The sequence below is a fragment of the Corvus kubaryi genome, unplaced genomic scaffold (genome assembly GCF_017639235.1).
Source record: "Corvus kubaryi isolate FWS band 111438036 unplaced genomic scaffold, C.kubaryi_AGA036_p1.0 72, whole genome shotgun sequence".
Lineage (NCBI taxonomy): Eukaryota > Metazoa > Chordata > Aves > Passeriformes > Corvidae > Corvus > Corvus kubaryi.
In genome coordinates, this window is record NW_024582060.1 from 521,453 (window position 1) to 549,038 (window position 27,586).

Below are 27,586 nucleotides of genomic sequence, written 5' to 3' on the forward strand. Positions count from 1 at the left end.
GCCTTGGTCCATATCTGAGTTTGGCCTCAGCCCCAGCCTTGCTGTGCCTGGCAGCTTTGAAAGACATTTGCCAGGATAAATCTTGGAAAACTCATCTAATTAAGAGTCCCTCTTACAAGCTTCTTTAACTTTTCTTCTGAAAGTCTCTGAATCTGGCCCTTGCGAACTGGGCAAAATAAGACTCTTCGTCTCTTCCCCCTTTTTGCTGGAACCAAGTCTTCCCTGACTCTGACCCTGGCAGCAGACCTTCCTGTGAGCACATTTTGCATGCTGTGAACAAATCTGCCTGGTTCCCTATGTGGCATTTCACCTGTATGACATTTTACCAAGGACCTAGAATGTGAAGCTTGAACACAACTGGGGTGTTCACACAGACTAATTCATAATATTCGGGTCGCTCTGATGTGCTTCAGCTGGAGTTGAAAGCATTTTGAAAGCAGGAAGGGAATAAGTCCTCTGCAGTGAACAATTCCCAGATTCCTTCTCTTGCACCCTCCCTCCTTCCAGTGTTCACCCCCATCTCTCTACCCACAGCCTCAGAGAACTGACCCAGCAGTAAGCCGAGGGGTAAATCTGGAAATAGTATGTTAATGGCATTCCCTTCTGCCACCTTTGTTTATTCCCGTCCTAATGCCATACACTAAATACAAAAGAAACCCTCAGCCTTGCTAACTCTCTCCCTTCCCCCATCTCTGCCCTCCTGACAAAGTTTCCAAATAAACCTTGAAAGCCACTATCAGTTGTAAAACGTCTAATCAATGAAAGACACTGGAGTCAGTAATATGAAACCCTTTGCCTCAAGATCTCAGAGTTTTTTACTGAACTTCAGTCTTTAAGGTCAGGCATTCTCGCTGCTGTTTGGCTTGATGTTCATTGAATGCAAAGTCAAACAAGGGGCAACCCTGAGTAGGTTATTCCTCTGTTTACAAAGCAAGCAGCTTACTGACTTCTGGCAAAGTAGAGTTTAAAAGGCCATCCTCACCTAAAGGGACACGGAGAAAAATAGGGAGAGATTTTGTACAGCAGGATCTGGAGCATCATTCTCGGTGGGCTGCCTTGTCCCCAGAGTATTGATGAGCTGCAGACAACTGAAGCAGCAGTGGCTGCAAGACAGTGAAAACGTAATTTGCAAATAAATGTTTTAAAAGAAAAGCGTGTGGAGGGTAACTAAAGTCAGCACCTCCTACAAAGCCCCTTTAAATCCACAAAAGGTCCCCTTGACTACAGTTAGCTTTACAGCAGCCCTGAAGGGAGACAGCAGCGCAGGGGGAGATTCCGTCAGTGTTTGAAAGAGGAGGGAGGAGGGAAGTTATTTAACAGGGTAAAAATACAAGGACAGTGGGATGAGATAAAACCAGCAGCCCCTGACAATGACCAACACGTTTACTAATGTTTCAGCATCATGTCTCCAGGACGAGGAAGACCCATGTTTTTACAATGGTTCTAATTTGATGTGATCTAGCTCTGAGAAGTGTACAGCAACGAGGCAAAATAGTTGGGATTTTATGGTGGAAGGTGGGATTAGGAAATTCAATGCAGTTATTGGATTTGTGTCTTGAATGTACTTTTGGGTTTTTACTCTGGGGTTCCAAGGGCAAACAGAATTTTTCAGGCTCAAAAGTGGTTTTCTTTATGCACGCATTTTTCTCCCTTCTAGGATTTGCCTACAACAAATGGGGACTGAGAGGTTTTAAAGTCCGGTGTCTTCAAACGATTTTGTCAACAAGCAGCTGGGATTTGTTTATGTTTTTAAGACATTCTATTTAGTTAAATTGCCAAGTGTTACAAGTGTTGTGGTTATGGCAGTGCCTCAGGTCAGGACCAGAAATACAAAGTGCAGTAATGTATATTATTCAGAAGGTTGTGTTACTGAGGACAACCCACCCTGCAGTCAGTGGAGAGACTTTCTCTGTCTTTCAAGGGCTTAGGAGCAAACATGTACTGATCCAGTAACTACCTGCAAAATATATATTTATTTGCGGTCAAACTCCATTTTTTGTGCTGCAAATTGCAAATCAAATACTTGTGTTTAATCTGGCTTGACAAGTACTTTACCTTGCTTGGTGCAGACACAAGAGCTACTAGAGCCTTTCTGCTGTACTTTGTCACTTCCTCAGCATTTGTGATATTTGTGAGAAGCTCTTTTAAAGATATTTTGCAATAAATTTTCCCAATGGAATGGAAGAATTTCAGGCCTGAAAATCACTGGTCTGTACAGTTTTGATCCTGAATAAGTATTTCACTGGGGTGGTTCCAAAGGCTTTGCTGGAATCCCTCTGATTTACACCCATATGAGATCAGCATTAGGCCCCAGTGTTTTCATTTTTCATTTGTTATTCTTGGCCCTAGTGTCCTTTTACCACTGTTGAATACAATGTTCCTAAAGCACCAGATGTGCTTGTGCGATGAGGGAATGTGGCAAAAAAAGAGATTGCAGCGATTCACTAAACAACACATGATCTCCTTTTGCTCCGTAGTCTGAATTCTGGGCTTTTCCACCAGTATAACTGCACTTATTTCTACAGGACTGTTTCTGATTACCATTGGGAAATGAAGTTGTAAAACCTTCCTGGCCTAAGTACTTAACAGGATCATTGCATTATGCTCAGTATTAGCTCGTACAATGACTGATGCTTAATATTATTTTGTAAAAGTTTTGGATTTCAAATCACTCTTAAAATATTTCAATCTCTATATTACTGACTGGTTTCAAAGTATTATGGGCTTTACTGCTTTTTCACTACTTGCTTAATGCTCACATTAGGTGCTTGAAGATCTTAAGTAATATAGTTGTTACAGATAGTTCAGTTACCAGTTTCACATAGTTTATACCAGTTAAAACTGGTGGGAGATCCAAATCTGGCCCAGTATCCAGATTCCTTTGATGTGGTAGGAAGAACAGGTTCAAATCTGCAGAGTGCTCCAATCTTAAACAGCAAAGCATTAAACAAAGTGCTAAGCTTTAGCAGAATGAGTAATGTGACCAAACAACCCATCTGCTCCTCAGCCTGCACAGCCAAGCCCTGTGAGCACAGGGAAGCTGAGGCTGCCTGGGATCACCTGCATTATTTTGTGCTTGAACATGAGACTTGGCTGCTGTATCCAGCTACTCACAAAGTCATCTGGTTCAAAGGTCTGAGGCATGTTCACTGATCATGGAAGTTACAGAGGATTGTTTTCTCATGCAAGCAGCAACAGTAAATTTAGTACTTTAGAGTAATGTTTTGTTCTCAGTTATACTGCAATATATTTGGAGCAGGGCACTCGATGTCAGAAATTCACCTCAAATTAATGCTGGTACAAATGGTGCCAGCATCTTCTCCAGTGAGTCTCTTTCTGCTGCACCCACTAAACCCCACTGAAATCTAGCAATGGGAGCAAGATCAAACCTTTCCCTGTATGTGCATGAATAAAAGTATTGGTATGTCTAAGCGTGTCCATCCTAGCTCAGCCACGAAGCACGGGCTGCCAGGACAGTAGAGAGGAGGAAAAGGTGCTGTGCTTGATACCAGCCTGGATTCCCAGGGATCCATAATTGACTCATCTTCTGGCAGAAAGCAGAGCCCTTGTGGTAGACACCAACTGGTGGGATTACATCTGTACAGTCATCCATTATGTCTGCTTCTCTGGGCACAAGTTCTTCTCACAAGGTACTCAAAATGCAGACAGGGTCAGTCCTTTTTCTCCTAAAAATATTAGAAAACAGTGTTGGCAGCACTTTCCCCTGAGCCAATCTCCAACGTGTTATTTAGTAGGCAATGTTTTATGTGGTGGTGCTTTAAGCTCAGAAGTAAAATCAGGGATTTAACTAACTGTGTCAGTTAAATTCTGTGTCACTTTCTTTGTAAATCTCTTCATTTATCTCTGTCTAGAATTCCCTCCTAGTCTCATTAAAAACATGATATTCAGTACTTTATTCTTAGATCCCTCATGTAATCCTTGCTCTCTGCCTAAAACACTGTCTCTCATCCCAGAGGGGGCTGAATTGCAATGATGAGCCAAGTGCTCTCTGTGTCTACAGTAAATAATCAGGTGGTGAACAACATTAGGTGCTTGGAGATCTCTGAACAGAGGATACGGCATAAAGTCAGTCAGTCCTGGGCAGGAGTGTGTGGGGGCTCTGGGTGATGGCTAAAGTGAGAAGGCCAGGTGTGTTGACAATCTAACATAAGCTGAAGATCTACAGTGACTCACCCTTTCTCCTCTTTTCATATTCAGTTTTGCAGGGTTACAAAAGAAATTAGATTACTACATACCTTTGCATAAGTTAAAGGTGTCAAAGACATTAAAAAATCAAAGTAATCTCTGTGAACTTTAAAATACTTCCTGTTTTCACTGTCTTACCCTGTGTACTTCACCTGGGATCTGAGGGGGTTGTTCAAGGAATAAGAGACCACACCGTACCTGTGTTCATGTTTAAAAAAACCTACTGCTGTGATGGTTCTGTGACACAGATCTTTTTCCTAGATGACCAAATACCTCTCCTCCAGAAGTTCTAAGGGCTTGATCAAAACACACTGAAAGTAATGGAAACATCCCCAATTACTATAAGGTAGTCCCAGAACTCTGCTTGTGCCATTTCAAACGTCTGCTCTTTTTGCTGTAAATCCTCCATCCCGGTAGGTTAATTATGTATCAGCATTCAGTATTCCTTTAGGAAGTGATTGGGATGCTCCTCAAAGTAGTAAGCAAAGGAAAAACAAATATATGTTATTTTTCAGTCCACCATCCCATGCTTAGTTCTAAGTGAATTTCATGTCTTGAAAAGTGTCAGGTTGATGGCCCAGGCGCAGGCGTTCTCCTTTCATCTACAAACACTTACTCTAGCAGCAGAACAAAAGCCTTCTCCATACTGATCCCTGACAGTACATCTTCAAACTGCAGAGACTTCAAATGGCAGGCCCTTTAAGTCCTTGATCTGTCTGGCAGCCTCTGTAACAAAGGGGCAAATCTGTGATGGGGCTTTTTATGGTACACATCTCTAGCTCGACTGGGAGTCTCAAATTGTCTCAGAGATCAGTGCTGCCTAATATTATTATGCACTGGTGTTCTAAAAATAGTCCTGATTAGATTATCATAGATAGAACCCCACAGAAATGGCTTAGAATGCTAACAGTTTATTTTGGAATAAACAGAATTTTTTCCTAGTGAAATCTATCATTATGCTAGAAAAAAATTTCCTCCCACAGGAATTCTTTTTTCTGTGCCCATTAACTAATATGAAGAGTGGTTTGGTTTGTTATAATTTTTACAAAAAAACCACCCCTGTGCAGTAGAAGCAAAGAAATATGATAACAAAGCATTTCTCACAAACTTCTCCAGTCCTGTGTAAGTGCTGACGAGGATAACCAATTACACCAGGCATCTGTGACTGCCCATCCCGTAGGAGTTACAAGCTTACCTCAAGCTAAGGCAAAAGAGAATCGCAGTCTCTCCCAAAATATAATCCATAGCAAATCGAAAGCATGCTGGGGATTATGAGTTAGCAACCATCTTGCTTTTGGATGCCTGAACCAGGATTCCAAAATCCACAATTTATAAATATCAAACTTCATCCTGACTTGCTTGGGGTTTTTGCCTTCTCATTATAGTAGAATTACTGTTTGAAGAGTACTTCTTCTTCTTCTAAAACTGGTATAGAAAGGAATTTTTCCTGTCAGACAGCACTTGCTGCCTGAATGAAACCAGCATCCTTGGAAACTGGTATTTTATCCAGGTCACCTGCAGACAGAGGCTCTGGGCCTTCACTGCCTGTTCCCCAGTTTGGAACATCAGCACCAGATGTTTTCCCTCATCACTCAGGGCTGCTGGCAGTGTGCATCCCTCAGCCAGGAAGGTGAAGATGGGGGGAAGAAAGCAGAATAGCTTTACAAGCAGCTTGGATGGAAAGGTGCTGATAGAGGGAAGTTCCGGCTCTTTACCATCACAGGACAGTCTTGCCTCCTGCCAGCTTATGATAATGAACACCCTGGGCACTCGCCTGAGAGCATCTCAATTTAAGCTTTTTTCCCCATAACGAATCAAAGGCGAGGAACAATTCAACCCACCAAACAGGAAAAATCCCTGTCGTGCTTCTGCCCAGACAGGCAGTCCCTGTTGGATACCCCAGGGAAAGGGCTGCCTTTGTGTTGGCCTGTCTCTGTGTCCATCCCCCTCCGAAGCACTGCATCTCCTCCTCCCTGTTTGCATCCCTCATCTGGGACCCATGCCCTTGGGCAAATTCCCAACACCTGTGCACTTGTCATTACAGAGCTGGACCAGCTGCTTCTGCCAGCTCTTAGAGGGCCAGCACGCCCTGCTCCGAGCAGCAGCCGGGGAAAAGGACAGCGTGTCCTTCTGCCAGCCCCCACCTAAACCTTTACCTTTCAATAGCCCTGAAGCAGACAGGAGTGGAGACCTTGTACCCAGAGAGGGATGGTGCCACCAGCAGCGCTGGGAGATGGAGCATCCCTGTTGGTATGAGCAGCCTGCTGTGTGCTGTTTCAGTGTGGAGCTGGGTGTGACAGCAATTAGCTTTTCTTTGGAAGCAACGGGAAGAAAAAGAGAAGTTCTATTCACATCACAAGATTTTATTTTCACGGGCTTTTTGTCCATGCCTTACTGTATCTGTCTGAGGTGCTCCTGTATTCCAGCAAAACAGAGATCCAAAGGATAATAAAAACAATGAGAAAACTGAACCACAGAAAAGGAATGTAAGGAAACAATATGGAGCACAAGTAAAAAAAAAAAACAAATCGTGTTTTACACTTACAAATTCCCTCTCAGACTAACAGCTAGCCAGGAGTACTTTAAAGGAATAGGCAGAAAGAAATGAAATTAATTGCTATGACCCACAAGTAGACATCATGTTGTGATTTACAGGTGACTAAAAACTGGCAAACAGCAGAGGGACAGCCTAATGTTCCAAGGAAACTATACAGTAGTCAGGCCCTTGATTTTGAAAATGCTTTTTATGAGTTCTCTGCCCAGTGAGCTCCATGGATTTACTTCAGAGGGTTGCACAAGCCTGAAAGCCTTTGAGCTTTGGATGGTCTGTACCAGAGTTCTGAAAACTCCTAATTGTTTCAAAGATCCATTTTGTTTGAAATGTTTTGTATATTTTAACTGGTTCATACCTTCATAAAATTTCTACTCTCTCCTCTGTTCTTTCAGTACAATTTAGGAGCAAATCCATAGAAGTCAGTGGTGCTTGTTGTAAGACCTGCCTCACTGAAACACTGTTTTTAAAAAAAAGTTGTTTTTCCAGCAGCGTTGGTATTTCCTCCTCCTCCCCAAACCACCTCACCTTTTTCCAGTCATCTATTCTTTCGACTATTATTTTAAGTACACCAGTAACAATATTGATGTAAGTTCAGTCCAAAGCGCTTAAAATAATAGAAAACCACAGGCGAACCCTTTGGCTTCTTCTTTGTGCTCGGTGTGGAACTGTTAGCACAAAAGCTGATAGCTGATAATGAGCAACCCTATGGAGAAGGATGCTGGAACACCGAGCTGTTTTTGCCGGCTGATCCAAAGTATGAGGAAGTTAGTGGATGGCTTTATACTTCGGGCTCCAAGATGATGGGCTGGTATCAGGTTTTGAGAGGATGTATAATAGGCTAATTGTTCTGAACAGATAACAGCAATTTGCAGCTGGATGGGTATAATGGGGCATTCATTCTAGAATGTTTCAACATGCCGTAAAGCAATTTTTTTTTACTCTTTATAAACCAAGGAATTTAATACAAGAGAAAATTAATAATTTTGAAAGAGCTGAATTGCTTAACAGGGATATCTTACCTGCACACCTGACAACGAACTCATCAGCTGATTGAAAGAGTACTTATACTCCAAATGCTTTCAGGATGTACTGTGGAGTGTTGTGTGCTGCCTGCATTACCTGCAGAATTACCTAAAAAGACACATACAAATATAATCAGAATTTTAGTAAGAAGTATCTATGGTCATTATATTTGTAGAACACAGAATAACTGAAAATGAGTGTAATTTGATAACCTTATGGAAATACGAATCTGGGATGTTTGAGTCATTGCTGAAGCCAAAATGGCAAGGCTGAGTCCTGGCACTGGCTGCAGCCTGTGCTCCCCTGCAGGCAGCCAGAAGGGGATCTCCAGCTGCAAGCCCAAGAGTCCAAGATAACAATCGCTTGGAAATGTTTGTGCCAAGAAGTGTGGCTCCATTACTGCTCTGCCACTAATGCGAAGGATAATAGAATCAGATGCAGGTCTGGAAGGGGCCTCAGTAAGTCCTTTAATTGGTTTCCTGCCCGAAGGCAGAATGAACTGTACTCACGCTATTTCTGGTAAATGTGAGTCTAACCTGTTCTCAAAGGTCTCCACTGATGGAGGCTTTGCAGGCTCAGAGCACAGGGCAGGTGCTGATGACACCCAAGGTAGGAAGGCAGGATGGGAAGGCAGACAGAGGTGGAGAACCAGTTAACCAGGAGGAGCTGGGTGCAAGAGCAAGGGAATGTGATAAAAGGAAGCAAAAAAAGTGGAAAATCTCAGCCACAACATCTGTAAGAAAAATGTAAAGAATGGGGAGCATAGGACACAAAAGCCAGAGCAAGGCTGTTTGTCAGGAATTAATTGAGGAAACCTGGAGTTCATACAAGAGGAAGTTAGGTAAGAGGAGGAGGACTTGTACAGCAGGAAAAGTGGACTAGTGCTGGAATCCTCACACATTTTATTATTTTATTTTTTAAATAATGTTATTCTTCTTGTTACTTGACCCATGATCCTATGAACATTCGTGCAATTGTTACCTTGAAGTCTCTGTAGATACCCAGAGCACACTTCATGAATTGCTGTGATCTAGAGGCGGTTGCTGTGTCTGCTATATCCATGAATAAAGGTCTCATTCTCAGCCCTGAAGTGTTTCCATATAAAGGTGAGAGCACATTATAGTCAAGTGTGAACGCCTAGCTAGAGGCATAAAGTTCTTTCCTGAATATCTGTCAAATAATGCTGCTGTTGAGAAGCTGCTAGACCATCAGGGAGAACTTCTTTCTAAGATAAAATATTCGGTATATACATTTTTACAAGCAATTTGCATCTGAAAACAGTAGGCCAGAACGAGATGAGGAGAGGAAGATAAGAGAAAGGAGGAGGAAATGGAGGCTGAGCACTTTATTTGGTATAAATTGCCTTGCGGTCTGTACTAGCTGACTTGGCATTCTCCATGCTAGGCTGGAGACAAGTTGCAGAGGGGCATCCTCGGGACCTTGTTTAGGTACTGAATGCCTCTCCAATTCTCATGTGGTTCAGCCGGTTAGGCTTACATGTAGGAGAGGAGAGCAGGTGTCATTCCACAGCACAGGTTAAACAGGGTGTCCAGGCAGGCTGTGGTGAGGATCCCTTTTGGTCCTTCAGTCCGTGTATCCTAGAAGTGTCCACAACCTGTCAGGGACCCCATTCTCAGCCCATACCTGAAATGGAAACTTCCTCAGAAGAGCAAGTGCCACTGCAGCCGCTTGCATCCCACCTAAGCAGCGCATAGGTGTCTCTGAAGAGCCATATGGCCTTTGTTAGAACAGAAGGCAGATGGAACCAGGAGGAGATTAAAGCTCCATAAAAAGAATTGAAGTTACAGCACACAGTGTGTGGCTATTCATTATCATCAGACATATTGTCTTGACACTGATTGCATACAGGGATGAAAATCTGTACAAGGTAGGATAAATTAAACAGGTTTTACTTAGTAGTATGCTTTTCAAACACATGTCAGCAGAAACAGAGAAGCTACATTTTAGAGAAACCTTCACTGAGTCCCTTGTCTTAAAGGGACTGCACCATTAACTGTGCAGAGCTGTGATGCATTAGAGGTGCCCCAGGTGAGACAGCGATGACAGAAGCTTGATAATAATGTTTATCTTACTTCTAAGTAAAGAACAGTACCATCCTACATCATCAGCTCTAGGCCAAATCCCAGATTCTTTCATGATGTAATGCTTGAGCCTGGAATGACACTGAGGAATCCCAAGTAAGAAATGAGGCTCTGGAGCATCTCTGAGCAGGGCTGGCTGTCCCACATGTACAAGGCTCCCTATAACAGAGCTGTGCTCTGCATAGACAGGGTAATACTGGTTCCTTTGTGCAGGTGGGTTATGCTATAGAAAGTCAGCCTCTGGCTCAGGTGTCAGGTGTTGAATACATTATATGAGTGCAGCAGAATTGCATGATTACTCAGGAGAATATTCCTGAAATAATGAAAAGCTTCAGGAATGAGGCAGGAACTGTAACAACTCTGATAAAAGCATTGCTTTCCTGCCTCTTCTCCGTGCAACGGTGAAATGTGACAGCGCGTTGGCCAGCAGGCAGCTACACCACCACAGTTCAAGACCTTCTGTCCCTGCTTTCCTAGAAAGCTTTAAATTAACCAGCTGAAGAGTATAATGCTGGATTCTCCTGGCGTGAAAGCAGAGTAAGTGGTCATTCTGGCCACCACAAACAAGGGGGTATCTGTCTGCAGAGCAGCCAGGGCAAACCTGCAGTCCCTGCTGGTGAAACCCTGCCTGGATTCCACTCACATGACTTCACTTGTGAGACAACTAATGGTTGCATGTATTGCTCCGAGGCCAAGTTTGAGGCAAGAGATTCCTTCTGTGTCTCTAGTGTTATTTTGGTATATTTTATTTGGCTCAGAATTTGGGAAAACAAAAGGGAGGTTTTCCGTAGGGAGTGGAATGAGGAGGCAGGAAGGGCTACCATATTTCTCCAGACGGAAACTCCCACAGTGTTGGAGTCCAGCACTGCTGCAAGTGTCAACAGATCAAATGTGATACAGAAGGCCCTCTGCCAACTCTTTGCTACTGCAGCAGCAAACTGGGAAGAAAGCAGGAGCTAATATCCAGTACCACTGAGCTAGGTTCAGTCTCTGCTGCAGAAGGATGGAGCAGGAACAAATTTGTGACCACCTTCTCCTTCCCATGCAGTGCGACATTGGCTGGTCCAGGGCCCCAGCAGGACAGGGCTGACCCAGAGAGGCTCACCCAGAGGGTGTTCAGGCCACTGCTGAGTCAGGCATGGTGGCAGCAGTTTCTGTGATAGGATCTTAATTTGAGCAGTTCTTGTCACAGTTGCTGCCTCCTAAGGAAGACCCCAAAAATTAAGGTGCCTCCAGAGCACCTCACCACAAACTGTGCCCCTCAGTGCCAGGGGGTGTGATTCAGACCAATAGCTGCTGAGGGCAACAGATTGAGCAGTAATTAGCTGCTGTTAGTCATCCTCTTCCCAAGTACAAGTGGTATAGCATTTGATTATTTCAACACAGTTGGATGTGGGAGGGAAGGTAGGCCTGGAAACATTTCCCTGACAGCATACTTCTCAGCTCTTTTAAAACGCCTCTCATGTTGACACTCAGCACAGCATTTCAAATAAAATGCTATTTCCTCTTGTGGAGCAGCAAGGAAAAAATGCTGTCACAGGATTTATAACAAACATTAGGTAAGCAGCAATCATACCCATTGTGCAATCTGGGATTCAGGTAGGAAAACAATCCATAGATGGCTAAGAGAGAAGTACTGTGTGTCTCAATAATCTAAATAAGGAGTGAACTACTTGAGGACCACAGAGAAGGGACAGGGTCGAATGGGTTAGTGGGAGAACTTCACACAGCTAAGTGTGAAGTAGTTTTGAGACTGAAGCTTAAAACTGACTGAAGGAAATGTGAGTTATTTGTGTTCAGCTAAGTTCTTGTTTCTCTCTCATGACGTCACAAAAATGTGCTGTGGTCTGCCTACAGCACTTGCCTGTCCTTCTGACTGGTCTGATCCAGCATGTACTGTCACTGGTGATGTCTATTTGTACTATAAAAACCAGAGACTTTATGAATGGGCTTGTAACCTTTTTTTTTTCCTACCTGCTGCCTCAGTACTTAATTTTCCTCCTGAATTCACAATGCCCCAGAAATCTGACAGCTGCATTTCTCCTACTTTGCTCTTGGGCAGACATATCAGAACTTCCTACTCAACTGTACCTCTCTCTGAAGGGCTTTATGTTGGTCCTCTCAAAATCCTGCTTGTACAGAACTCCCTTTGGGGGGAAGCAGTTAGTGATCCCGAGCAAGTATAAGGTTCTCAAAATCCACAAGTAAATTTCTGAGTGGTAACAGAAGATTTGACAAGGAAAACTCCCAAATACAATTTTTGGCTTACTTTGGGAGGGATTAATGGGATTCAAACAGCATGTAGTTAGGACTGTGTTAGGATTCTAGCATTCCCAATATCATGTGTCCAGACTAAGTGTGTTCCCTGTGCAAATAGAGCATGTATTGTGTAGTACAGGTAAATAAATACAGATAAATGCTGTCTGTCTATGATCAGCTTTTATAAGGCAAGAATATTTCTTTCTTACCAAGCAAACATGAAAGAAAAGGAATCAAGACAGTAAGCTAAACATGCACTCTGAAATTGCTTAGTCCAACATTTAGAGCATATTGTTGTCAGCTTGCATTTTTAAAAACTCTGAACCAGCCAGCTGAGTTGGCTGAGCTGCTAACAAGCAGGTCAGAAACCACACCAAGTGGTGGTTACTACTCACTCCTGTACAGAGATCTCAAGAGCATTGATAAAATGACATGAACAGCTTAATATCCTGGCGTGGTGTACAGGTGCTACCAGTTTTACAGGCGCTGAAGAGGGTGTATGTCTTGGTTTTGAAACAAGAGGGGTGGATGACCAAGAAAATGTCTATATTCAGAGTGGGTATTTTTTCCTCAACCAAGTATTTCTAGTGATGCATTTTACTGACAATGATGAACTCATTACTCTTAAAATCAGGGTGATGAACTCTGTTATAACAGCTTGCATAAGTAATCAATTTCATGTGCTAATGCATCTTTCATTTTGCATGTTTTAACACAGTAGATTTTGAATGCTCTTCAGGGATTGTCGCGGAAACAATGTCAAGTAATTCAGTATCAGCTCTGTCTTATTGGGACATTATTCCACATTCAAATATATTCAACTTGTCCATTTTTCCATTCAACGATTCACCCTAGTAGTTCTAATGTTACTTTCCTGTGTTACATTAACCCTCTCTGGGGTTAAATGCTTTAAATATCTATAGATTGTTGTAATGCCCAAATAACCACATTTCTAGTCCTCAATACCTCCTGCATGGTAATAACACCTACATTTTAACAGAAATTAGGCCTTTTAAATTAATTTAATTAAGTTAACAGAAATTAGTCCCTTAAAGGAGGTAAATCACAGCATTGTGATTGGCCTTCTTTTTGTTGTTTTTTGTTGGTTTTAATTGACTGTCAATACATGATCAGTCACATGGGGTGTTAACGTATCTGGTAGAGTGAGGGGACAAAAGATTCAGATCAGGAACAATCATAATTTTTCTGATGTGTCTAATAACATATATGATGTTTGAATTTCGGACAAAGAAACACACATGCACTAGGATTTTTTTACAGTTAGGAAGAAAGCTCGTGCAGATGTTGAGCACAGAATTTACACAAACTCAGGCATTTGTGTGATTTGCACCTCATGCTATCTTGGGCTGCTGCCAAAAGTGTGAGCTGCTGAGAGACTGGTTGTTTCCCCTGAGATTGAATATTCCCTGTAATGCAAGATGTTTTTAAAAAGTAATTTACTCTCTGTGATATTAGAAGTCCTAATGAGTAGATCTTTATTTCCTTCTGGGTCTTTTCTGCTGGAAAATCCTGGCAAACCTTGTAATGAATGTTGTGTAATCTCTGTCACTTGATTGTGGATCTAATTCTAGGTACTGGTGTTTGATTTGGGGGATTTTTACTACTTTAAGAGAGACCAGAATTATTTGCCTTTCTATGCCCGGCATTGTTTTGACCCTGAAGTGATGTACCTGTAAATCACATAATCACTAAGAACCTGATCTTCAGACACTTGCTGCTGTGTGCAATGTAAAATGTCAATGGACTGTTCATAGGACTAAGTGCTGTTTCCCAGCTGAAGTGTTTGCAGATTTGGGTCCTGACGATGCATGTTTGTGTGCCTGTCTCCAGCACAGTGGAGAGGCTGCTGGCGGGGAGGAAGAAGGTGCTGGGAGTAAACAGCTTATGGTTCAGGTTCCAGGCACCCAGAGAAGTTCAGCACTGCATCCCAAAGCAGATGGAGTGAACTACAGGAAATTACTCTGGCTCCTCCAGGAGTTTTAATAATTTTTCCTTTATATTGGTAGTGCTGTAGAAAATCTGTCTACCTTATCTTTGTGTAGCTGCAAGTTTTGCAGCCATGACTGTATCTAAATATACCTGTTTCCTGAGGCTTTGTCCTATGACCTAGGGCAGTTGAGGAGTTGTCTGAGCAGAAAGGCATTGCTCCTACAATACCTCATAGTCTGGTTTTCCTGTGACGTAAAACACACTTTCTTGTGCCCCCAGAAGGCAATGTCCTTGCTTTCCAGCAATCAGTGGCAGTTCATAGTTTGTGGACGAGAAGGGGAAGTTGTTTCCAGAAAATGAGAAAATGAAACAGAAACATTCTAAAAGACTGATGTTTCAGGATTGAAACAGCAGAACCACTGTGGTGGTATCAGAGGCAGATAAATTGAGCGAGCTGTTTCTCAGAGAAAGACATTAAAGTAGAGGTGCCTCATATATATATATATATATACACACACATGTTATTGAAATACTTTAAAAAACATTTTGTCACATCTTAAAGGCAGTTGAACTATTAATTTCCATTCTGCTCTATTTGAGGCTACTTGATGAGTTCTTGTGTATCTCAGTTCGGAGAGGCTGATGTTTTGCATTGGAGTCAGTCATTAACTCTTTGTGACAGTTGGTTGTCCACATTGAGGTAGTACCACAGGCATGAAAATGAAACAGACAGCTTTCCAGTTATCAAATACACTCAGTTCACCTCTCCCTTCTCACCGGAACTTGAAGACACTCATCAGCCTCCCAAGGTCTCTGAGGAACATGAAGTAGATTCCGTGGAGTGTTTCACTTAAGATCAAGTGCAGCAAAAGACCTAGTGCTATCTGCAGGGCATCTCCCTGATTCTCTTCCCAGTCTTGGACACAGATTTGGGCAACATGAGAGCTGCTTTGACCTGTGTCATCTGGCAGTGCACCCCAAGAGCTTGTTTACCCTGGATATTTTTTCATTGGATTATAATTACACCACTGAAACTACATGAGCGGGAGAACTTTGCACGTGTGTAGCAGCGGTCACTCAGGTACAGAACTTTGTCACTTCTAATACCAGTGTGCTTATGTGGTCAGTAAAGCCTTTCACTCCTGACAAAGCACTACAGTAGGCCGTGCATTAGCTCTGGGTTGCCAGCATGTGTTATGTTCCGGCTTTGTGCCTCTGCTCCTGGTCCTGGCAGGCTGCAAGAGGAGCCAGCTGCCCCAGTCTGGAAGTGAACAGCTCTGTAATGTGCACAACTTGCCAATCACTCCTCACGCTATTTGGCAAGGAGAGAAGTGGTCTGAGGAGGTTACTGCAGATTCATGTTGCTCCCTTCAGCCAAATGATCACATGTTCCTTTTTTCCTTCAGGAATCCTGCCTTGTCAAGGGCTCCATTCTGCAAGGTGTTGAACCCCACTGTGTGGGGCTGAGTGCTCTCGCTCTCCCCAGTGTCAGTGGCCGTGGAGAACACCCATCACCCTTCAGGAATGTCCAACTCATTTCAGAGATGGCAAGCACCTTCCAGTACTGGATCTGGCAGAAATGGCACCAGAGCACACTAATGTTTTGCATTTGGACCAGACTGTGCTTTTGAAGGACATGAGGAAGTTCATTATGCTGGATATGAGCCTGCTCCTGCTTTGACTGAAGTGAGTAGTATTTTGTTTTTGTGCTTTGATGTAGAGAGGAACAGGACTGGACCTGCTGTGAGAGTGATTGATTTTCATCAGCTTGTGAGTGGTGAGCAGAAAGCAGGGCAGGTTGACTGCTGCACAGCATCAGTCAGTTGCAAACACAGCATCACCATCTTCACACTTCCCTCCACCCACCTCCATCAAACAGCTCCTCTTCATTAAAGCAGTGCCCCTGCCTCTGTGCTTGCTTTAGAAGTGTTATGACACTGCTGTGAAGCACAGAATTCCCTAAAGCCTCAGAGAGAGAAAAGATAAATGAGGCATCCCGAGCAATTGACTAAAGACACAAAAAAAGGAAGAACACGATGCTGATTTCAGCAAATATCTGTGCTTCCACAACACTTACTCACTGTTTGACTACTTCATGAACTTGTTAAATAAAGGAAACATCACAAGAGTAGCCATGAAGATATTGAAGAAAGAAGTGAGCCATGTTTTTCCTCTGCTCCCAGTAGGACTGACGTTGAATTTGGCCACAGCATCTGCCATTAGGGCTTGATACAGTTTAAAATATACATGAGCCTGAACAATAACTGCATCTCATCTCTGATAAAATCCAGTGTTTGAGTTATTTTAAGTGTTATTCTACCATGTTCTTGTTGTTCAACTTTATCCAAATGGATTATGTCTGGAGAACATACATAGATAAATATGCTAATAATAAATGCAATAATTGATTAGATACGAACAACAGGGAGCCAGCAGCACAGCCTACAATGAACTCTAGACTAGAAGTGGTTACTTGCCGCAGTGACCGCTGCTGCCCACTGCCCAGGCTGGCTCCTGTGCAGCAGGAGTGGGGAGCAGCTGGAGGCACGGAGCTTTAAAGCTGCTCCTCTGAAGCCTCTGCTCTCCCTAGGGGAGTGAAGGCTCCAGGCACTGTGGCAGCCAGCAGCCCTCGACGAAGGGAGAGAGAAAAAGTAGCAGGGAGGCTTGCCACGGGACGCAATCCAAGTTTATTGAAGGGGATCCACGGTGAACGACAACAATGGCAGGGTTGCTCCACCTTATAAAGGGGTGTTGAACGGGGGAGTTACCCAGCTAGGGACCAACAGGCGGATGAGGAGGGAGGGACGCTGGAGGGAAGGACTCACATCTGGTCCAATGGTCTTGGTGGGTGGAGGGAGAGGGGCCACATGCCCCAATGGGGCGGGGAGGTTTAGGGGATTTCCAAAAGGGGCGGTATCCGAGGGGACAGGGCCTCGGGGGATTGACGGGGACCATCTAAGGGTAATTACAGACACAGAACAGTCCAGAACTTCGGGAGGGGTTTGGGTGATTGACAGGGAAGGAGCCAGAACAAAGGGAGGGGATAACCATTTTGGGGAGCACCGGGGGAGCAGCTTGGATCTGGGACAGACCAACTGGGAGCAGAAGTGAGGAAGGTAGGGATGAATCATTAGGGTACAAAGACCATACAAAATACAATAAAAACATCTCATCACCACAGTTACTAATATAGCGGAAAGTTGTACGTTGTTCCTTTAAAAGCACAGGTAACCAACCAGTGACACATCCTTCTGCTGATTCTCTTACTGGTTTATTTTCACATGCTTGGAATCCATTTGTTAATGTAGCTCAGGAGAATAGGGAAAAAAAGGAAAGAAAAAGAGTTATGCTTTCTATTCTAGTAGCTAGAATGGGGGTGGATGGGTGGGTGAAAGGGAAACTTAGGTTTCATTCTGATGAAGAAGCACATGCTCTGCTCCAGTTTTATGGTGCAGGGTTGTTGACATTTTCTGAAGCGATAAATAAGAGATGTCACATAATTCATCATTCCTGGATTTAGTCTTTCTTACACAGTCTGGCTGCCTCTTTCGCTAGTCCTCCAGCTATAGCTCAAGCTTTGCTCAGCTGTTTTGGCCATAGTGTGGACCTGTCTTCCTGCAGAACTTGCAGATTCTGTAAGCCAGGACAGCATAAAGAGGGATGTGTAATTTTAAGCCCTGTAAGACTTGTAGTTCTTCCTCTCTTCCAATTCCCATGGTTCCTGCTTGTGGAGAGAGTACCCAGGTTCAGAGGTTTGGGCAGGACTCACCATCCAGCACCATCTGATGGACCACCTGCTACAGAGCCTGAAGACTTAAACTGCCTATAGGTCCTAGAGATGGTTACAATGATTTCATAACCAACCCAGCTTCAAGAGCTACTTGCAAGTACAAAACCTCACTAAAAATAAATGTAAGGTTTTAGATTAAGTTTCTGATTAACTTTGACTTGCTGGGGGAAAAAACAATGCAAAACAGAATACCTGGCAAGTTAAAGTCTCTCATTTCTCAAGCATGAGGTCTTGAAATCTTTTGTTTCACTTACTTTCAGCTTTAAGAAACAAGAGCGCACACTGTGACAGAGGCCTAGATTTAAGAAATGCCAAGGAAAAAGCAGAAACTGTTGTAGGAAAATTTGTATTGTCACTGCTGTTATACGGCACTGTAGCTGCAATCTGGTAATGAGCAATAAAACTGAGATGAGGAGTTTGCTCTGAAGAGCACTTAGGTTATGGAATAAAATCACATGCATCAAAATTATGGCATAGCCTCCTGTATTGCATAATGTATTGCATAAGAGAAAATAGAGAATAGCTTCTTCCCATTAAGACTTTTTCACATGGACAGGTCATGGATGCCAGCAGTGGATGAAATTTCACCGGAGAAAGCAAAACTGAAAAAAAATTTCTTGATTCAGTCAACTTCAAAATCACACTTCATTCAAAGTAATTTTTTAAACTATTATTGTTCCAACCAAGATGGCTGTAACTATAAAAGGCTTGACAGAAGGATACTTTTATGATGTCAAGTGTAAGCCCTTTGGATTCAATCAAAAGATCGTTTAAGTCTCTTTGCCTGTAATTTCTCATGTATAGTCAGGCTCCTTCTTTCTGTGGATTTTTCTTACAGCAAAAGGCAAAAGAAATATTTTTAATTGGTTGAGGAGCTCTGGCACTGAAACTATTTTAATTAATTGTTTCTAAACATAGAATACATAGAATTTACTTCAGGCTTATTAAATCTTGCTGCAATACTGAAATTTTCCATTTAGCCTAAACAGAGTTTTACAGATTAAAAGAAATAAAATTGAAGGGAAAGCAAGCCCACACTCTTTATTACATTCATCTTTTTTTAGAATGACAAAATTAAATCAACACCCACATAAAGTGTAATTGCCAATATCATACCACTTCTTTTTTCAGAGCCAAAGAAGACAAAAATCCATCATTCCCACCTCCAGGTCAGCTGCTCAACTCTTTTTTCCTGCCAAGATGATTGCTCTGCCTACCTCTGCCCAGAAGAGGAGCCAGTAAGAGAAGCTGGGTGTTAGGGACCTCGCACTGAGGACCAGCCTCCCTGAATTTCAAGAGGGCTAAGGAATGTGCTGGATCAGACACCGGGGAGGTGCCTTTTCACATAATTACCACAATTTCTTAGTCGAAGACCGCCTCAGGCCGCCTGTGGCTATGCTGTAGTCTCTTTTGCAAAGCTTTTGCTTAATTAACCGAGGGAAAATATATTTAAGAACAATGGGTGAAAGGCCCTTGGGTAAGAAGGGGCTACACGCAAGGTCTCCTGTAAGCCACATGTGCAGACCACAGGGCGGTGGTTCCCCAGCTTCTGCAGCCCATCTGCCTCGTGTAGGAGATCTCAGGGACGTGGCTGGGCGCAGACCCGGAGCTGCCTGCCAAAGCCTACCGGTGATGATGCAAGTAGAATTCACCGCCCAGATCTGTAGGGTGACACCACACGGAGCGATTTATCATCGCTGCCTTGTTTTAGGTACGCGCTCCTGCAGTTCCATCAGGCACCGAGCTGGAGCGAGGTTTGCTCTCTCCTCCTGCTCGTCCCATCCAAAGGGTTGGTGAAAATGCAGCGGGCAGTGGAGGAGGGCAGGTTTCTGCTTCCATGCAGCTCCAGAGGCAGCAACAGCTGGGGCTGGGGCCGTGGTCGTCAGCTCCTGCTGGAGCTCTGCTACTGTGTCTTACTGCTCTTAACAGTATAAAGCCAGCGTGGATACACTGCTGGTGCTACAAATGAATCATCATCCTGCTGGCCAGAGAGATCCACAAATACCTGCTGGCGAGCTGAACCCTGCTCGGTGTCAGGGGAGTTGCTGGTCCCAGCAGTGCAGCAGGGACGAGGCAGATTGAATTATCGATCATTTCGATCATTATCAGTTTCGATCCAGTCACTCTGCTGCTAATCAAATTACCTTGTTCAGCTCAGCATTGTTTTGGAGCGTGTCTAGTCTCAGTGCCAATGCAGTTCAAGTGGCACGCTGAGGAATACACAAACTAAATCAACGTTTTCAGTGAAGGCAAGCCCTAGGAGGCTTAAGCCATGCAGAAATCTTTACTGTAGACTTGTACAACAAACCATTTCTTGTCCATTATTTTGTTTGTTGTTACAAAGGCTAAAAAGTAGGGCAGAAGGATGTATGGAAAACAGCAGTATGCTGATTACTGTGTCAAATTTTATTTGTGAGGAGCACAAGCACGTGAGAATTGCTCAGGTTGATGATTTGTGGCTGGGAGCTGTGGAGCTCTGAAAGGGCCACTTGTGCTACTTTGTGCAGAAGGAGTTAAGGCCTCGCATCAGCAATACACCACTTCCTCTAAACTGCTGGCTTAAAAGTAACTTTTTAAAAAAGTATTTAAAATGACAGTGTGTTTGCTGGGAACATATTACTTACTCAGGGAATTTTCTTAATTTTCTTTTTCTTCCTCAATGTAATTTTTGCTTTGTATCTGCCTGAAAGTCATGGTACAAAATCATTTACTCCTCCTTCAGTACATTCCAGTTGACTTCAAAAGACTGCTGTCGTAAGAAGGAAAGTGCTTGGTTTTGGTTTATTGATACAAAAGAGGAACATGATATAAATAATTTAGATGACTCGTCTTTGCCAAAGCCTCGTTAACCTGAAAGTTCCCAATTCATGTCAGGGTTCACGTGGGCTCTGGCTGCTGTACAGCCTGGGTTTTGTACAGCCTGGGTCAACTGCAGCAGCCACAAGCACGACTGAAGCGGTCACAGGATAACACTTGTGTTAAGGGCAGAGGCTGCAAATTCTGTTTCTTTTGAGTAATGACTTTTACAGAGCAGTTGATTGCATTTTAGGTTGCCTGGCCACTTAAAACCTCTTCAGACGGCCTAAATGGAGGAAAAACCCAAACCCTCACTTGTTCATGCAGCACTCAGCTACATGGCGTTATTGTTGCCCATGATTTTAAAGAATTTAAGAGGCTGTTTGAAAACATGACTTCATCACTGTCTACAGCTTCTTCACGAGGGGAAGTGGAGTGGCAGGCACTGATCTCTTCTATCTGGTGACCTATGGCAGGGCCTGAGGGAATGGCCCGAAGCTGTGCCAGGGGAGGTTTAGGTTGGGTCTCATGAGAAGGTTTTTCCCCCCGAGGGTGGCTGGGCACTGGACCAGGCTCCCCAGGGCACTGGGCACAGCACCAGCCTGACGGAGCTCGGGAAGCGTTTGGACAACGCTCCAGGCACAGGGTGTGGCTCCTGGGGGGTCCTGTGCAGGGCCAGCAGTCGGACTCTGATCCTTGTGGGTCCCTTCCAACTCGGGATATTCAGTGAAATATATTTATCTATCTATCGACAATATTTAACTAAATACATAAATTCAAAATATTTAACGTGTGGGTGTAACACAGGACTTGAAGAAACAGTGCAAGCAGACGCGGTGCCTTTTGACCCGCCGGGCAGGTGGACGAAGGGGCGGCCGCGCAGCTGTCCCCCACAGCACATCGGTCCCCTGGCCCCCAGGACGCACGCTGGGATCCTCCTTCCTCGCTCCCTTCCTTCCTCCCATCCCGGGGGAATCCACGGGCGGCTCCGCCGGCGCGGCCCGGCCGCTGGAAACTACCGCTCCCATGGTGCCCCGCGCGCGGTGGGAGCGGCCACCTCCCCTCGGCGGCGGGGGGAGGGGACGATGCGCGGCCCGGGCCCTGGCGGGGCGTGGCCGGCGGCGCGGCCCCTCCTCTCCCCTGTACCGTGTGTCGGTTCGGGCTCCCGCCGTCGCCATTTAGCGCGGAGGCGTCGCCGGGCGGCCGCGCTCGGTCCTGCCCGCCGGGCGCCACCCGGACTCGGCTTGGCGGCGGCCCCGGTGAGAGGCGGCTGTGGGCCGCGGGCAGCAGGAGCAGTAGCAGCAGGAGGAGAAGAAGAAGGAGGAGGAGGAAGGTTTCCGGCTCCTCGCGAGGCGGCCGCGGCTGTTGGAGAGAGCGCGGCCCGGCCGCGCGGGCGGTGGCTGCGCCTGCCGGGCGGTGGAGAGGCCGCGGCCGCCATGGGCGCCCCGGTGAGGCGGGGCTGAGCCCCCGGGACCCCTTTCCCTGCCCTGGGCCTGCCCGGGCCTCTGCCGCTCGGAGCGAGTGACTGAGCGCGGCGGCTTTCTTGGCGTGCGGGCCTGCGCTCCGCTCCCTCCTCGCGTCCCGGCCCCTTCCCCTCCCCGCACCCGGGCCGGCCCCGCTCGCACTCCATTGCCGGGGGTAACTGCAGCCGGGCGAGGTACCGGCGTCTCCCCGCTCGGGGGCCTCCCCGGTGCTCGGGCTTTCCCTTCCCTCGCCGCCCCCCAACTCCATCCCAGCGCCCCGTGTCCGCTCCCGGTGCTCCATGTCGGCCCCGCTGCCCGGCTCCCCGCTGCAGGATGGATGCAGACGCTGACCGGGGATCCACCCCGCCGGCCCAGCCTCCCAGCTCCGCCGCGAGGAGCCCTTGGGACCCTCTGTTGCAGCTGCAACGGCAGCCGCGGCCGGGCGCGCTCCCCGCTCAGTGACCGGCCCTTCGCTCGCCTCCCGCCGCCGCCTCGCCGCAGCCGCGCTCCCCCGGAGCACCATGTCGGGGGACGCCGCAGGCAACGGCCCCCCGGGGCCGCGCTTCCTGGTGCCGCCGCCGCCGCCGCCCAAGAACGGTTCCAGCTCGGACAGCTCCGTCGGAGACAAGCTGGGAGCCGCCGAGCACGGAGCCTCCGGCGCCGGTGGAGCGGGCGGCGGACCGGGGAACGGAGGCCGCAGTGAGGAGTACCGGCGCCGCCGCCACACCATGGACAAGGACAGCCGAGGGGCGGCAGCCACTGAGCACCGCTTCTTCCGCCGGAGCGTGATCTGCGACTCCAACGCCACGGCCTTGGAGCTGCCCAGCTTGCAGCCCGCAGCGCCCTCGGCCCCTGTCTCGGGAGGCAGCGCAGCCCCCTTGGTGTTCCCTCCCGAGGGTGCCGGCCGGACCCCTTACACCCCTGTCACCGTCGCCGAGGCCGACTCGCGGCCGCCGCCGCCCGCCCCTCTCCCCCTGGAAGGACAGTCTGCTGAGGAGCCCCCAGCCGCCAAGGATGCTGCCCCGCTGCTGCGCAAGGAGGAGGAGGAGGGGGACGAGGCAACTGCGCTACCCCCTACCAGTGCCGCTGGCAGTCTGTCAGCTGCCAGCCGGGAATTTGAGGAGCGGAGAACACAGCAGGAAGACATCGAGGAGCTTGAGACCAAGGCAGTGGGCATCTCCCCGGATGGCCGCTTCCTGAAGTTTGACATCGAGATTGGAAGAGGCTCTTTCAAAACTGTGTATAAAGGACTGGATACTGAAACCACTGTGGAAGTTGCGTGGTGTGAGCTACAGGTAAAACAAATAAATAAAAAAAGTGAATTATCACAGCACAGTCACTCTCCCAGGTGCTAGTCATTGTGCTTGAGGGGTGTAAAACCCATCAGCTCGAGGTCTGCTTAATTCGGAAGGAACTGCAGACCTTACCTGAGGCAGTCCTTTGGAAGAAAGGTGCATACTTTCCGTAGAGTCTGTTTGCCTTAATCATTTTAAATACTGTGCATTCCAAAGAGTTTTTTAGCTTTATCATCACAAAACGTGCTGGAGTTCTGTTTTCTATAGTGTCTTGCATTTTACGCCTCCAAAAGGTAGCTTGGAGGATTGTAAAATCACTTGTGTGCAGCTTCAGGGAGGCCGAGGGAAAATGTGTAAGTGGGTGTCGACTTGAGCTACCCTTAATGTTTCAGAATTTGTTTAGGTGTTTTTCTTAAGAAAAAATGTGGAAACATTAATTTCACAGACGTTTCGAAGGTAGCTGGCAGTGGATTCTTGTGGGATACATACACTACATTATGTGTATATTCTAGAGTTATCACACCATTTAGTTTTGCAAAGCTGTATTTTTCATTCCAGCTTCCAGGGTTCATACTTGTTAACAGGGACAAGGAAAGAAATTACCTTCTTTCTGAAGCTTGAAAAAACGCCCTGATGTTTAGCCTTTCTAGATGACTGGTGGATTAAACTGGACTAAGACACTGCTCTTGTATCAAGTTTCTGGGCTGAGCAGAGCCAGAGTTCTGTAGGAGCCCAGTGTAAGGATAGCAAGAACACCCTTGGTTCCCTTCGAGTCAGAGCTTGTATAACACACGCAGGTTGCTGTGCAACAACCTGAAAAGAAGTGGGAAGAGCTTGGAGTACCAGGAACAAATACCTGGTGTGCTGGTTTGTTTTCAAAGCCTCGGCGTTAAGTTAATAGGTTTAGTGTTTTTTAGTGTTGGGTTTTGGTGCAATTCGTAGGCAGCCTCATGTAGTACATCTTTATTATTGTTTGTGTTCCCATCCAATTTAGGGCATGCAAAAGAGCATTGGGTGAAAATCCCAAAACTCTCTATAGGGTTTTTAAGCGGTGAGTGGCTCACAAATGATTGAGTGCAGTAACTGTACCAGAACTTTCTCAAAAGCGATTGCATATCTGTTCCAGTCAAGCTGAGGGAATTTATTAAATGATTTCTTAATTTGTGTTCATATTTGCTTTTGGATGGTTGCTCAAGCATTCTACCAGTATCTCTGTTCATTACGTTATTGCCATTCTTCTGTGCTTACTAACTGTGGAAGAAAGCTTCCAGTTTTCTTTGTGACCCTTAAGCACGCCCTGCTCCTCCAAGCTAGCTACATTCTTGCTGTGGTGGTCTGTTTCAGCATTGATTTTAAATTAAAAGTGAAATGATCAAGTGTTGGGCTCTGCTGAAGCTTTACTTGTATAATTTGAACTGTGAGGAGATTAATAACTCGTCCAAATTATACGGCTTTTATTTGAAATTTTAGTATTTTCAATTTTCAAGTTCTGTGACTTTAATCTCTGAAGACTGTTTTAATCTTCACACTTACTGATCAGAAACTAATGTCAGCTTGGCATCAGTTGCTGTTCACTAATGCTGCCTCTTGAAGTGTCTTAATCATCAGCAGTACCATGTGGACAAACTGTCTGAAGAAGGACCACCTTTGAAGGAATTTAATAAAGAAGCTCATTTTTAAAGGGCATGTTGCTGGGCTTTCAACTGATTGATGAATTTTATGAGTAGTATTGAAAGTGACAGTTTGCAAAAAGCATGAATGGAAGTATTTGCAAGGGAGAAATACTTGATGTTTTGCTCGGAGGGAAACTGCATTGCAGGAGGGCCTTGTGGGTTAAGTTAAGCCTGATTCCAAAGGCTGTAGCTTTCCTCTCACAAGGAGACAGTACAAAGTGACAAGTTTAGAACAGGAATGGGAATTTTATAGCTGTTAGAAGTATTTTCTGGAGGAACTAGACTCTACAGCTAGTAGAGTATTTTAAGATTAAGTCCTGTGTTATTGTTTGTGACTAGAAAGAAAAGGAGGAACTTGGTATTTATTGACAGAGTGGGTATATCCTCCTGTATAGGAAAATGTAGTTGTTGCCAGGTTGATCTTTGTTATGCATGATTTGTATCAAAATGAAATCTGCATTCACAAAGATGACTGCAACTTAGATGTCATTGTTTTTCCAGAATGCCATGGTTTGAGGATTGGTGAACCTTCAAAGCATAATTATTTTATTAGGGAAATGTGAATGATTTTCTTCCATGCTGTATTACAATAACCACAACTAACTGATGGTTACCTTTAATTATTTTGAAATAATGTTCCTCAGCAATAGCAGAGTTTTTTCTCTATTCCTGCTAGCAAGTGTAGGCATTGGAGGTGTCCCACCTCTGTAGAGTCTTCTAAACAGCACTGCTGAAGATTTGTGGTAGTGTCTGGCAGAATGACTTTTTAATTCTGAATAATGGAACTATGGCTAATTTTTATGTATGTGCTCTGTAGCAATAAAGACCAAAACCTGAGACTATGAATGTGCTTCCTTTCAAAGGAAGTTTGGATGCTATTTATGAAATGCAGCTTGTGTTCCCAAGTTGGTGAAACTGTGGAGGATATTGCTCCATGTCCTCAAGGCTCTTGAATTGCCTGGTAATTGAATTGCCCCTTCTGCTTGATATATTGAACTGTGGAGGAAGTAGAAGGGGGAAGAGCTGAAATTCACTGGGTGACCTACTGGTGTTCTTAGTATCTCCAGCAAGCCAAGGTCCTGGCCAAGACTCTTTATTTTTTCTGGATCTGTGGAAGATGAGTCAATTTTGCTGAATGTAACAAAAACACAACACAGATGGGTTTGACTGATGGTCTATCCTACTTTACTTCGTGACCTGTCTATGTGAAGCAAATTGTAACTGAACCTACTTTAAAATATCATGTGCAGGTGTTTAAATGTGAAGTGCCTGCCTCGCTATGAGTGTAGTGAAGCTGTGGAGAGCTCAGGAGCAACTGCTTTGTGCCAGTGCTCGGCTTCAGTTGCTGCAAGGAAATTGTTAGTGTAGTGTTAGCCTTCAAATACTTTTATTCTTCTTGTATATATTCATCTCAACTCTAGTTATTCTGAGTCAAGTGTGCCTCCTACTGTTGTCATTAGCACATCTCATAAATGGACTGAAATAGTAGTTAGGGTTACTAATTAAAGGGTTTTTAAATAGGTAGAAGTTGACAAAAGTGGTCTTTGTAAATTATGTTTGAGCAGTGAGTTTGTCACCTCTGTACAGTTCAGGTAACGTTGTGGCTAAAATGTGATGCCTTCTCCTGATGCTTTAAGTTTGCAAATACTCTTATGCCAGAAGTATCAAGTCACATAGTTGGCTGCAAAAGCCAAATCTTAGTGCTGTTTTGCCATCCCTCTGAGTCCCTGTGTGAGTGGTTTTAAATCAAGACTGTAATTTAACTGCTGATTTACAGAACAGTACAGAGTGGTGCAGTCACTTGCTGGACTGCAAAATCTTCTATATAGAATTATTGCTCTGGGTTATTTTAGATCAGTAACTTTTCAAATATGAATGTGCTTGATGATGTGGAGGTCAATTGGGCTCTTTTGAATTGTGTATTTGTCAGGCATTTGAAGACTTACCTTTCGTTTGGGCAGTGTGCTCTCTCAAAGAGGAAGCGTGATTTATGAGCTGTTATTATGAAGGTATTTGCATTGGACAACAGCACTGCTTGTCTGGTATGAGCTGTGTCCCTCCTGTCCCTTGTGTTCTTTGACAGAAAGGGGGGGTTGGTCAGTCAGCACACACGGTCCATGAATGCATCTTCTTGCTGATATGTTGCTTTGCCGTTCCTGCTCTGGCTTCAGTGCGGTGTCAGGTTATTCTGCTTAACACGTGAGCTGCTGAAGGATAAAAAAGGAACTGGAGGGCTCTCCCTAAGCAACACAGAGTCTCCAGGGGTAAGAAATGAGTTGGACAGGTGAAAGTGGTGCAAGAAGTTTGTTGTACTCGTTACTACTTTGAGGGAAAGATGACTGTGACTTTGGTTACCTTTAGTTATAAATCATTTGAGTAATAAATTGGTGTAGGTTACATGTGTGCAGTTCTGTGGCAGATGCCTAACTACAAACCAAGCATAGTGTGCAAGCACTCCAGCTTACAAATGGATTT

At 45.1% G+C, this 27,586-nt stretch overlaps 1 protein-coding gene across 11 annotated transcripts in view; it reads left to right on the forward strand.

Moving 5' to 3' along the window:
- Nucleotides 1-21,849: 21,849 nt before the first annotated feature.
- The window catches only part of WNK1 (WNK lysine deficient protein kinase 1), a 100,655-nt gene continuing 94,918 nt past the window's right edge, over nt 21,850-27,586 (forward strand). For 10 of the 11 annotated variants that reach the window (XM_042050213.1, XM_042050215.1, XM_042050214.1 and 7 more), the window contains exon 1: nt 21,850-23,438. In XM_042050213.1, coding sequence (XP_041906147.1) covers nt 22,665-23,438 — 774 coding nt within the window. In that variant the 5' untranslated portion in view covers nt 21,850-22,664. The remainder of the gene's footprint in view (nt 23,439-27,586) is intronic. The other variant, XM_042050223.1, reaches the window with a different exon arrangement.